This window comes from Ranitomeya imitator, chromosome 2 (genome assembly GCF_032444005.1).
Source record: "Ranitomeya imitator isolate aRanImi1 chromosome 2, aRanImi1.pri, whole genome shotgun sequence".
Taxonomy (NCBI): Eukaryota; Metazoa; Chordata; class Amphibia; order Anura; family Dendrobatidae; genus Ranitomeya; species Ranitomeya imitator.
The window spans coordinates 623861652-623876091 of NC_091283.1; the positions used below are offsets into that span (position 1 = coordinate 623861652).

The window sequence follows — 14440 nt, forward strand, 5'->3', positions numbered from 1 at the left end:
CTTCTTGGACTCAAATTCTCTCTCTATGTGGAGGGGTATTGGACCTACTATAATTAAAACACCTGAAGCTAGGAGGCGGGGAGTGCACGATCAGAAGGCTAGAGAATACAGGACCTCGTATAAGAGAGATGCCTTAACGTGGCTACGAGGTACACATAAAATTGGCCATTTTTGTGCGCTAAAAGCTCTCATTTTTCATTTTTCATATTTCTAGTGCAGTAATGCAGTTCAAATTTCGTTTTTTCAAGTTTGCATGTTTTGGCGCTGCAGTGTGCTGCCCTATTTATTTAACTATATACGAGTTGGCGACTCTGGGTTCAGCACCTGTTCACACTCAGTCTATGTTTGGATGTGCAGGTCAGTTTTTTGAAATGTATTCTCTAGCCTTCTGATCGTGCACTCCCCGCCTCCTAGCTTCAGGTGTTTTAATTATAGTAGGTCCAATACCCCTCCACATAGAGAGAGAATTTGAGTCCAAGAAGAGGTTTTTACATGTACCCATTCAGATGGAGACGTTTATTCTCAGTGAGGTAGGTCAAACGTAGGACCTCGTATAAGAGAGATGCCTTAACGTGGCTACGAGGTACACATAAAATTGGCCATTTTTGTGCGCTAAAAGCTCTCATTTTTCATATTTCTAGTGCAGTAATGCAGTTCAAATTTCGTTTTTTCAAGTTTGCATGTTTTGGCGCTGCAGTGTGCTGCCCTATTTATTTAACTATATACGAGTTGGCGACTCTGGGTTCAGCACCTGTTCACACTCAGTCTATGTTTGGATGTGCAGGTCAGTTTTTTGAAATGTATTCTCTAGCCTTCTGATCGTGCACTCCCCGCCTCCTAGCTTCAGGTGTTTTAATTATAGTAGGTCCAATACCCCTCCACATAGAGAGAGAATTTGAGTCCAAGAAGAGGTTTTTACATGTACCCATTCAGATGGAGACGTTTATTCTCAGTGAGGTAGGTCAAACGTAGGACCTCGTATAAGAGAGATGCCTTAACGTGGCTACGAGGTACACATAAAATTGGCCATTTTTGTGCGCTAAAAGCTCTCATTTTTCATTTTTCATATTTCTAGTGCAGTAATGCAGTTCAAATTTCGTTTTTTCAAGTTTGCATGTTTTGGCGCTGCAGTGTGCTGCCCTATTTATTTAACCTTCCTATGCTGTCTCTATGGTCTGCATGCATGCCCATATAAAGATGAGTAAAGCGATATTTTGATATACAGTCTTATTTCAGAGAAATCATCGTTTTTCTTATGCTTTTTATGTATCATATGTTATGATGTATGCTTGTATGTTTCAATAGCGCTGAATTATGTTTCTCTTTGTAGATGCCAGTTGGTGCTGGTCAGCCTCAACCTCCACACCCGCAGGCAACACATGGTCAGCAGGTGCCAGGCGGAAGCGAGGCCCAGTTAATTTCCTTCGATTGATTTCAGAAGACATGCTATTCATTTACTTAACCTGTCTTTGCTGTCAATACCTAACAACGTGTGTAGCATGCATACTTTGCCAGTACTGCTGCAGTAAAACACTACATGTATGTAAACGCCATCTTCACTGTCTGCCTCGCTTCACCTTTGGTCTGCCTTCCAGCTTCTTTCACATCCATAATGCTGGTAAATTGCTGCTCTCGACTAACATTGTAAAATCTTTGTAACTTATCCTCGTCTTAGGATCGCTTTATATTTCTACCAAGTCTTTTACCCAGTGCTAATGTGGGAAGGATGCATCAGTGTTTCATTAAATGGATAATACCTTTCATATAATGTACTGGGGCCTATGGAGTTAGTAGAGGGGGACGCTCACTCTGGAGGAGCATTGTCCATGATTTGCAAGGAGGCCCAATGATGTAAACATGCTTGAGCAGTGACTCTTTCCCTTGGAAATAACATTGTTGGGAGCCCTTGCACAAAGACTCCCAGCAAGTAGTTACTTGTCAAGGCGACAGAACTCCTAACTAAAATTTTAACGTTTAATTGTAATAAAAAGATGGGGTAAATCTTCTCAAATCTGTTTTGGTGATTTTTTTTTTTTTTGTTTCCATATAATGACAGAAGACATTCCATCATGTGAAACAATATTTAGTGTCTCTCTTGAATCTCACACTACTCTGGTCAGATCATGAGCAATTGGGAATACCTAGCACTAAATGTAGAAAGCCTAAGATGCCCTTCAGATATCATTAATCGTTACTTTTAGTTTGTAAGTAAGAAGGGAATTGTGTTGCCATCAGTGGTATGTCGGTGAAATGATACAAGATCTGTTCCTTTTATTAAAAAGAATCGGTCATCTCCTCCCACTCCCCTCCAAAAAAAACAAACATTTATTTAGCCCCATAAAAGATAAGCCAATCGATCCTTTTCTGGCACTAAAGTGGTGTTCCAGCAGTGGGAATCATTCTGTATACATGAGGCTGAGGAGCTGGAAGTTTACACTCATGCGTCAATGCTGAACAGTCCTACATATTGGGGCGTTTCTGGCAGGTTCCCTAAAGTATAGGTGAATCTTCTTTCATTCTCAAGTATATACATTTTTAATTTCAATAAAATGAGGTGACCATTATTAAGACATGAATAAAAAGGCAAAATGTTTGTGTAGCAAGTGTGTAAACCATTGTTCGAGAGATTGTATGACTGCTTTTTTTAGTCATTACAATATCACTCTTTTCCATGGTCTATTAGTGCACTTGTATCTGTAACACCAGACATGGGATCTTGCAAAAGCAAAAAAAGCAAACAAACAAAAAAAAACATTGATTTCTTACCTAAGGGAGAACTTCTATTGATGACCATGATTGATTTCCCAATCTTTTATTAGGTTTTCAATATAAAAATGATGTTCACAGAATGTCCATAAAGTCTAAACCCCAAAAACTCTGACTGCAAATCGGAGTCAGACGGGTCCAGTCTCTTGGGATAGCAATAGATAATAATTTGGAGCATACCCTTAAAGTTGAGGATTACCTCCTTACCCTGGAGAGTTTCTATTTTATTGGTTTGGAAAGGATGGTGATGACAATATTTCCTATGAGTAAGTGAGCTCTACAATAGATCTCCATCACATAACTCCTGTCCCATGTTCCTGGGGTATAGGGATCATTGTGCGGACATTATGCTGGAATAATTGAGGTACACTACATGCAACATGCGGTGGAAAACTGACAAGAAAAGATTTTTCACCAGCACCTCAAGTGTTGATAACATAGCCGTTGCCCATTCAAGCCAATGGATCGCATTGTTTTTCCCTGTTTTATGAGAGTTTTATTCTTTATAATTGTATATGACAAATGTGCGTTCCCTTTCTCAGCTGTACTGCAACTTTAAAGTCCTACATGTACATGGCAGTGGAGGTGTTCATATTGGGCACAGTATGTTGTCGGGGTGACCTTTCATTCTAGGTGACCTGTTTGTTTTGCTGCTTTTTGTGCTTGTAAACTGTGAAGGTCTGGGGCCAGCTGTTGTAGTTCGTGCATCGCAGAATTATTGCTTGTAGTAATCTATTGGTTTAGTGACAATAAACATGTATGAAACTTGGTTTATTCTCCCTGATCGTATTCAATTACACTTTACTTTTGCTTGCAAAGTGATTTATCGAAGGTGAAATGACTAAACAACTGTGCCATCTATCTCGTGCGTCAGAGAAGCCATGTTCACTGCGCCTGTCAATCTACATGCTCCCGTTAATAGCGGGTGACAGTCTGTCTATGGGCTTCCATAGTATATAAGATACCTTGGAATTTATCATTTCTGGAATGCACTAACTTGTCAGTGCACCGTTACGGTGCAACTATAGATTACACTTCTGATAATTATTACCCCTACCTATACGGAGATTGAGACCCTATGATTGACTGTAACCTGCTTCATCCCAAGTAAAATTATCAGTGGCCAAAAAAGAGGGAAGGCCAGGAATGACTGCTGCTCTCTTTATAAGGCTGGGAACAAATATATTATGGCCACTGAGGTCTGAAATAATGCCAACATGCTGGTAAGATTGTATCAAAAATGAAAAGGACAACTGACAACCATAGTCCTCTTATGTGGTGTACGTTTTTTTTTTTTTACAAATACACATTTCTAAATGGACAAGAAGGCCTATTAGATGACTTATTACTGACATACTTTTATTAAACACCACTCCATACAGTGATGGGGCTCGAGCACACATGCGGGGCCAAGCTCAGCTTTGTATAACTCCGCCCATACCAATGATTGGCAGCTTTCTGCCTATGCAGCGTGTTCACAGAAAGCTGCCAATTGAAGCTCATAAATTTTGTCGAGTGCAATCTGTGGCCAGCCGCGCATTTTCTACATCACATTACAATAAGTGAATGTGGAGCCACAGGGTGAGGATATTATCTTACCCTCCAACTGCCCCAGATCCAGTGGGACAGTCATGAATTTCACGTGTTATCTCACTTTCTCCATTTAAGGCAACATTTACATGTGAGTTTTACCATCTGTGAGATTCTCTCTATATACATTATTATTTGTTTGGCATCCGTTAATGTGCTTTGAGTCCAATGTAAGAAAAGCTAAACACAAATGCTTATTTTTACGATTTTGGGTTTTTTTTTCACTGAAGAGATGTTTGCTCCGAAGCCAATAAAAAAACCCTAAAAGTTGTTCTTTTTTAATTGAAATTGATTACTAACTCGTAGAGATGAGCGAATTTGATTGTCTCCCTCCTTACTCTGCAAGCTGTAGCACTCACCGAATATGCTGCAGAGGGAACCCGGATACCTGGAGAGCGCCGGCTGATCAGCTCTGTAGCTGCACGTGTCGCACTGCGTGTGTGACAGTCACAACACATGCATGGTGAGAGAGACCAACAAACAGACTGTCCATGCATGTGCTGTGCCCGAAGCAGCCGCGAGATAGCAGCTACAGAGCTGATCAGCCGCCGCGCTCCGGGTACCCGGGTTCTCTCTGCAGCATATTCGGTAAGTGCTATAGCTTGCAGAGGAAGGAGGGAGACTATCAAATTTGCTCATCTCTATTATTAGGCAGGGTTCACACTGCGTCAATGGCAATATGACGGATGCTTCCGCGCACCCATTGACTGTGACTGCCATTATGTAGCGCATCGCTAATGCATGTCATAATCGGCATGCGTTAGCGATGTGCCGTCATTCTGTGACGGACTCTCGGATGCAGTCTGCAGCGTTTCTAGTTCGGTCACCGCTAGTGTAGGTGGAGCATCTGCGTTATCGCGATCACATAACGCCATCTTTAAAAGGCACTAGCGTTGGGGCAGTCCGTTTAATGCATGCGCCGAGCGGACTGCACCAACTTAATAGGAACCTGCCCTTACTAAGCAATGGATCCATGAGACATGGGAGCAAATTCGAATTTGCAGCCATTTTTTTTTTTTTTTTTTTAAGGAACCCCCATTTACTTGTATGGCTGAGACTGATCTCCAAACACCAATCAGAATAGGCGCAGCTCTGAGTTTCACAAATCTCACACATGGACCCATGTTTTTGACGGATATGTGTACAGATCCATGACATTTTATGGGACAGCACACGGACAATATAGTCTCAGTTCCAGCTCCTGTGGGAAGTTACTGTTTATGTAAGAGGCGAAGCAGGGATTTCAGCTCATCGTTCCTGTACAAACTACCAGCTTTATTATTATATAGAAGGGTGAGAAGCAGGATCAGGAACTATTACGCTGGCCCCTAGGCACTGCAGCCTGGCATGGCATACCCTGTGGCACTACAGGGGGGACTGACACTATGGAGACAGAAAAAAGGGGGGACAGACTAAACTGCATATTGGGATGATGGGATGATGGGCTGCAATACTAGACTCCACCACTAGATGGCAGCACATTTTACAAATGCAGCCCAGGAAATGACTTCTTGTAATATAGCAAGAAGGGAATATGAGTATAACTATTGTTCTGTATGGGGATTATGGGTGAAATATCACAAATACACATGCCCAGGAACATACTTCATCTACTTCTGATAGGAATATGGGTATATCTATTGTTCTGTATGGGGATTATGGGTGAAATATCACAAATACACATGCCCAGGAACATACTTCATCTACTTCTGATAGGAATATGGGTATATCTATTGTTCTGTATGGGGATTATGGGTGAAATATCACAAATACACATGCCCAGGAACATACTTCATCTACTTCTGATAGGAATATGGGTATAATTATTGTTCTGTATGGGGATTATGGGTGAAATATCACAAATACACATGCCCAGGAACATACTTCATCTACTTCTGATAGGAATATGGGTATATCTATTGTTCTGTATGGGGATTATGGGTGAAATATCACAAATACACATGCCCAGGAACATACTTCATCTACTTCTGATAGGAATATGGGTATAATTATTGTTCTGTATGGGGATTATGGGTGAAATATCACAAATACACATGCTCAGGAACATATTTCATCTACTTCTGATAGGAATATGGGTATAACTATTGTTCTGTATGGGGATTATGGGTGAAATATCACAAATACACATGCCCAGGAACATACTTCATCTACTTCTGATAGGAATATGGGTATATCTATTGTTCTGTATGGGGATTATGGGTGAAATATCACAAATACACATGCCCAGGAACATACTTCATCTACTTCTGATAGGAATATGGGTATAATTATTGTTCTGTATGGGGATTATGGGTGAAATATCACAAATACACATGCCCAGGAACATACTTCATCTACTTCTGATAGGAATATGGGTATAATTATTGTTCTGTATGGGGATTATGGGTGAAATATCACAAATACACATGCCCAAGAACATACTTCATCTACTTCTGATAGGAATATGGGTATATCTATTGTTCTGTATGGGGATTATGGGTGAAATATCACAAATACACAAGCCCAGGAACATACTTCATCTACTTCTGATAGGAATATGGGTATATCTATTGTTCTCTATGGGGATTATGGGTGAAATATCACAAATACACATGCCCAGGAACATACTTCATCTACTTCTGATAGGAATATGGGTATATCTATTGTTCTGTATGGGGATTATGGGTGAAATATCACAAATACACATGCCCAGGAACATACTGCATCTACTTCTGATAGGAATATGGGTATAATTATTATTCTGTATGGGGATTATGGGTGAAATATCACAAATACACATGCCCAGGAACATACTTCATCTACATCTCATAGGAATATGGGTATAACTATTGTTCTGTATGGGGATTATGGGTGAAATATCACAAATACACATGCCCAGGAACATAATTCATCTACATCTCATAGGAATATGGGTATAACTATTGTTCTGTATGGGGATTATGGGTGAAATATCACAAATACACATGCCCAGGAACATACTTCATCTACTTCTGATAGGAATATGGGTATAATTATTGTTCTGTATGAGGATTATGGGTGAAATATCACAAATACACATGCCCAGGAACATACTTCATCTACTTCTGATAGGAATATGGGTATATCTATTGTTCTGTATGGGGATTATGGGTGAAATATCACAAATACACAAGCCCAGGAACATACTTCATCTACTTCTGATAGGAATATGGGTATATCTATTGTTCTCTATGGGGATTATGGGTGAAATATCACAAATACACATGCCCAGGAACATACTTCATCTACTTCTGATAGGAATATGGGTATATCTATTGTTCTGTATGGGGATTATGGGTGAAATATCACAAATACACATGCCCAGGAACATACTGCATCTACTTCTGATAGGAATATGGGTATAATTATTGTTCTGTATGGGGATTATGGGTGAAATATCACAAATACACATGCCCAGGAACATACTTCATCTACATCTCATAGGAATATGGGTATAACTATTGTTCTGTATGGGGATTATGGGTGAAATATCACAAATACACATGCCCAGGAACATACTTCATCTACATCTCATAGGAATATGGGTATAACTATTGTTCTGTATGGGGATTATGGGTGAAATATCACAAATACACATGCCCAGGAACATACTTCATCTACTTCTGATAGGAATATGAGTATAACTATTGTTCTGTATGGGGATTATGGGTGAAATATCACAAATACACATGCTCAGGAACATACTGCATCTACTTCTGATAGGAATATGGGTATAATTATTGTTCTGTATGGGGATTATGGGTGAAATATCACAAATACACATGCCCAGGAACATACTTCATCTACATCTCATAGGAATATGGGTATAACTATTGTTCTGTATGGGGATTATGGGTGAAATATCACAAATACACATGCCCAGGAACATAATTCATCTACATCTCATAGGAATATGGGTATAACTATTGTTCTGTATGGGGATTATGGGTGAAATATCACAAATACACATGCCCAGGAACATACTTCATCTACTTCTGATAGGAATATGGGTATATCTATTGTTCTGTATGGGGATTATGGGTGAAATATCACAAATACACAAGCCCAGGAACATACTTCATCTACTTCTGATAGGAATATGGGTATATCTATTGTTCTCTATGGGGATTATGGGTGAAATATCACAAATACACATGCCCAGGAACATACTTCATCTACTTCTGATAGGAATATGGGTATATCTATTGTTCTGTATGGGGATTATGGGTGAAATATCACAAATACACATGCCCAGGAACATACTGCATCTACTTCTGATAGGAATATGGGTATAATTATTGTTCTGTATGGGGATTATGGGTGAAATATCACAAATACACATGCCCAGGAACATAATTCATCTACATCTCATAGGAATATGGGTATAACTATTGTTCTGTATGGGGATTATGGGTGAAATATCACAAATACACATGCCCAGGAACATACTTCATCTACATCTCATAGGAATATGGGTATAACTATTGTTCTGTATGGGGATTATGGGTGAAATATCACAAATACACATGCCCAGGAACATACTTCATCTACTTCTGATAGGAATATGAGTATAACTATTGTTCTGTATGGGGATTATGGGTGAAATATCACAAATACACATGCTCAGGAACATACTGCATCTACTTCTGATAGGAATATGGGTATAATTATTGTTCTGTATGGGGATTATGGGTGAAATATCACAAATACACATGCCCAGGAACATATTTCATCTACTTCTGATAGGAATATGGGTATAATTATTGTTCTGTATGGGGATTATGGGTGAAATATCACAAATACACATGCTCAGGAACATATTTCATCTACTTCTAATAGGAATATGGGTATATCTATTGTTCTGTATGGGGATTATGGGTGAAATATCACAAATACACATGCCCAGGAACATACTTCATCTACTTCTGATAGGAATATGGGTATATCTATTGTTCTGTATGGGGATTATGGGTGAAATATCACAAACACACATGCCCAGGAACATATTTCATCTACTTCTGATAGGAATATGGGTATAATTATTGTTCTGTATGGGGATTATGGGTGAAATATCACAAATACACATGCCCAGGAACATACTTCATCTACATCTCATAGGAATATGGGTATAACTATTGTTCTGTATGGGGATTATGGGTGAAATATCACAAATACACATGCCCAGGAACATACTTCATCTACTTCTGATAGGAATATGAGTATAACTATTGTTCTGTATGGGGATTATGGGTGAAATATCACAAATACACATGCTCAGGAACATACTGCATCTACTTCTGATAGGAATATGGGTATAATTATTGTTCTGTATGGGGATTATGGGTGAAATATCACAAATACACATGCCCAGGAACATATTTCATCTACTTCTGATAGGAATATGGGTATAATTATTGTTCTGTATGGGGATTATGGGTGAAATATCACAAATACACATGCTCAGGAACATATTTCATCTACTTCTAATAGGAATATGGGTATATCTATTGTTCTGTATGGGGATTATGGGTGAAATATCACAAATACACATGCCCAGGAACATACTTCATCTACTTCTGATAGGAATATGGGTATATCTATTGTTCTGTATGGGGATTATGGGTGAAATATCACAAATACACATGCCCAGGAACATACTTCATCTACATCTCATAGGAATATGGGTATAACTATTGTTCTCTATGGGGATTATGGGTGAAATATCACAAATACACATGCCCAGGAACGTACTTCATCTACTTCTGATAGGAATATGGGTATAACTATTGATCTGTATGGGGATTATGGGTGAAATATCACAAATACACATGCCCAGGAACATACTTCATCTACTTCTGATAGGAATATGGGTATAACTATTGTTCTGTATGGGGATTATGGGTGAAATATCACAAATACACATGCCCAGGAACATACTTCATCTACTTCTGATAGGAATATGGGTATAACTATTGTTCTGTATGGGGATTATGGGTGAAATATCACAAATACACATGCCCAGGAACATACTTCATCTACTTCTGATAGGAATATGGGTATAACTATTGTTCTGTATGGGGATTATGGGTGAAATATCACAAATACACATGCCCAGGAACATACTTCATCTACTTCTGATAGGAATATGAGTATAATTATTCTGTATGGGGATTATGGGTGAAATATCACAAATACACATGCCCAGGAACATACTTCATCTACTTCTGATAGGAATATGGGTATAATTATTGTTCTTTTTGGGGATTATGGGTGAAATATCACAAATACACATGCTCAGGAACATACTGCATCTACTTCTGATAGGAATATGGGTATAATTATTGTTCTGTATGGGGATTATGGGTGAAATATCACAAATACACATGCCCAGGAACATACTTCATCTACATCTCATAGGAATATGGGTATAACTATTGTTCTGTATGGGGATTATGGGTGAAATATCACAAATACACATGCCCAGGAACATACTTCATCTACTTCTGATAGGAATATGAGTATAACTATTGTTCTGTATGGGGATTATGGGTGAAATATCACAAATACACATGCTCAGGAACATACTTCATCTACTTCTGATAGGAATATGGGTATATCTATTGTTCTGTATGGGGATTATGGGTGAAATATCACAAATACACATGCCCAGGAACATACTTCATCTACTTCTGATAGGAATATGGGTATAATTATTGTTCTGTATGGGGATTATGGGTGAAATATCACAAATACACATGCCCAGGAACATACTTCATCTACATCTGATAGGAATATGGGTATATCTATTGTTCTGTATGGGGATTATGGGTGAAATATCACAAATACACATGTCCAGGAACATACTTCATCTACTTCTGATAGGAATATGGGTATAACTATTGTTCTGTATGGGGATTATGGGTGAAATATCACAAATACACATGCCCAGGAACATACTTCATCTACTTCTGATAGGAATATGGGTATAACTATTGTTCTGTATGGGGATTATGGGTGAAATATCACAAATACACATGCCCAGGAACATACTTCATCTACTTCTGATAGGAATATGGGTATAACTATTGTTCTGTATGGGGATTATGGGTGAAATATCACAAATACACATGCCCAGGAACATACTTCATCTACTTCTGATAGGAATATGGGTATATCTATTGATCTGTATGGGGATTATGGGTGAAATATCACAAATACACATGCACAGGAACATATTTCATCTACTTCTGATAGGAATATGGGTATAATTATTGTTCTGTTTGGGGATTATGGGTGAAATATCACAAATACACATGCTCAGGAACATACTAACATACTGCATCTACTTCTGATAGGAATATGGGTATAATTATTGTTCTGTATGGGGATTATGGGTGAAATATCACAAATACACATGCCCAGGAACATATTTCATCTACTTCTGATAGGAATATGGGTATAATTATTGTTCTGTATGGGGATTATGGGTGAAATATCACAAATACACATGCCCAGGAACATATTTCATCTACTTCTGATAGGAATATGGGTATAACTATTGTTCTGTATGGGGATTATGGGTGAAATATCACAAATACACATGCCCAGGAACATACTTCATCTACTTCTGATAGGAATATGAGTATAACTATTGTTCTGTATGGGGATTATGGGTGAAATATCACAAATACACATGCTCAGGAACATACTTCATCTACTTCTGATAGGAATATGGGTATATCTATTGTTCTGTATGGGGATTATGGGTGAAATATCACAAATACACATGCCCAGGAACATACTTCATCTACTTCTGATAGGAATATGGGTATAATTATTGTTCTGTATGGGGATTATGGGTGAAATATCACAAATACACATGCCCAGGAACATACTTCATCTACATCTCATAGGAATATGGGTATAACTATTGTTCTGTATGGGGATTATGGGTGAAATATCACAAATACACATGCCCAGGAACATACTTCATCTACTTCTGATAGGAATATGAGTATAACTATTGTTCTGTATGGGGATTATGGGTGAAATATCACAAATACACATGCTCAGGAACATACTGCATCTACTTCTGATAGGAATATGGGTATAATTATTGTTCTGTATGGGGATTATGGGTGAAATATCACAAATACACATGCCCAGGAACATATTTCATCTACTTCTGATAGGAATATGGGTATAATTATTGTTCTGTATGGGGATTATGGGTGAAATATCACAAATACACATGCTCAGGAACATATTTCATCTACTTCTAATAGGAATATGGGTATATCTATTGTTCTGTATGGGGATTATGGGTGAAATATCACAAATACACATGCCCAGGAACATACTTCATCTACTTCTGATAGGAATATGGGTATATCTATTGTTCTGTATGGGGATTATGGGTGAAATATCACAAATACACATGCCCAGGAACATACTTCATCTACATCTCATAGGAATATGGGTATAACTATTGTTCTCTATGGGGATTATGGGTGAAATATCACAAATACACATGCCCAGGAACGTACTTCATCTACTTCTGATAGGAATATGGGTATAACTATTGATCTGTATGGGGATTATGGGTGAAATATCACAAATACACATGCCCAGGAACATACTTCATCTACTTCTGATAGGAATATGGGTATAACTATTGTTCTGTATGGGGATTATGGGTGAAATATCACAAATACACATGCCCAGGAACATACTTCATCTACTTCTGATAGGAATATGGGTATAACTATTGTTCTGTATGGGGATTATGGGTGAAATATCACAAATACACATGCCCAGGAACATACTTCATCTACTTCTGATAGGAATATGGGTATAACTATTGTTCTGTATGGGGATTATGGGTGAAATATCACAAATACACATGCCCAGGAACATACTTCATCTACTTCTGATAGGAATATGAGTATAATTATTCTGTATGGGGATTATGGGTGAAATATCACAAATACACATGCCCAGGAACATACTTCATCTACTTCTGATAGGAATATGGGTATAATTATTGTTCTGTTTGGGGATTATGGGTGAAATATCACAAATACACATGCTCAGGAACATACTGCATCTACTTCTGATAGGAATATGGGTATAATTATTGTTCTGTATGGGGATTATGGGTGAAATATCACAAATACACATGCCCAGGAACATACTTCATCTACATCTCATAGGAATATGGGTATAACTATTGTTCTGTATGGGGATTATGGGTGAAATATCACAAATACACATGCCCAGGAACATACTTCATCTACTTCTGATAGGAATATGAGTATAACTATTGTTCTGTATGGGGATTATGGGTGAAATATCACAAATACACATGCTCAGGAACATACTTCATCTACTTCTGATAGGAATATGGGTATATCTATTGTTCTGTATGGGGATTATGGGTGAAATATCACAAATACACATGCCCAGGAACATACTTCATCTACTTCTGATAGGAATATGGGTATAATTATTGTTCTGTATGGGGATTATGGGTGAAATATCACAAATACACATGCCCAGGAACATACTTCATCTACATCTGATAGGAATATGGGTATATCTATTGTTCTGTATGGGGATTATGGGTGAAATATCACAAATACACATGTCCAGGAACATACTTCATCTACTTCTGATAGGAATATGGGTATAACTATTGTTCTGTATGGGGATTATGGGTGAAATATCACAAATACACATGCCCAGGAACATACTTCATCTACTTCTGATAGGAATATGGGTATAACTATTGTTCTGTATGGGGATTATGGGTGAAATATCACAAATACACATGCCCAGGAACATACTTCATCTACTTCTGATAGGAATATGGGTATAACTATTGTTCTGTATGGGGATTATGGGTGAAATATCACAAATACACATGCCCAGGAACATACTTCATCTACTTCTGATAGGAATATGGGTATATCTATTGATCTGTATGGGGATTATGGGTGAAATATCACAAATACACATGCACAGGAACATATTTCATCTACTTCTG

General features: G+C 38.2%; 1 protein-coding gene across 6 annotated transcripts in view; it reads left to right on the forward strand.

The window, feature by feature from the left end:
• Positions 1–3535, forward strand: part of HGS (hepatocyte growth factor-regulated tyrosine kinase substrate) — a 29360-nt gene extending 25825 nt beyond the window's left edge. For all 6 annotated transcript variants that reach the window (XM_069752520.1, XM_069752524.1, XM_069752521.1 and 3 more), the window contains exon 21: positions 1331–3535. In XM_069752520.1, the coding sequence (XP_069608621.1) occupies positions 1331–1432 (102 nt within the window). In that variant the 3' untranslated portion in view covers positions 1433–3535. The remainder of the gene's footprint in view (positions 1–1330) is intronic.
• Positions 3536–14440: the final 10905 nt, after the last annotated feature.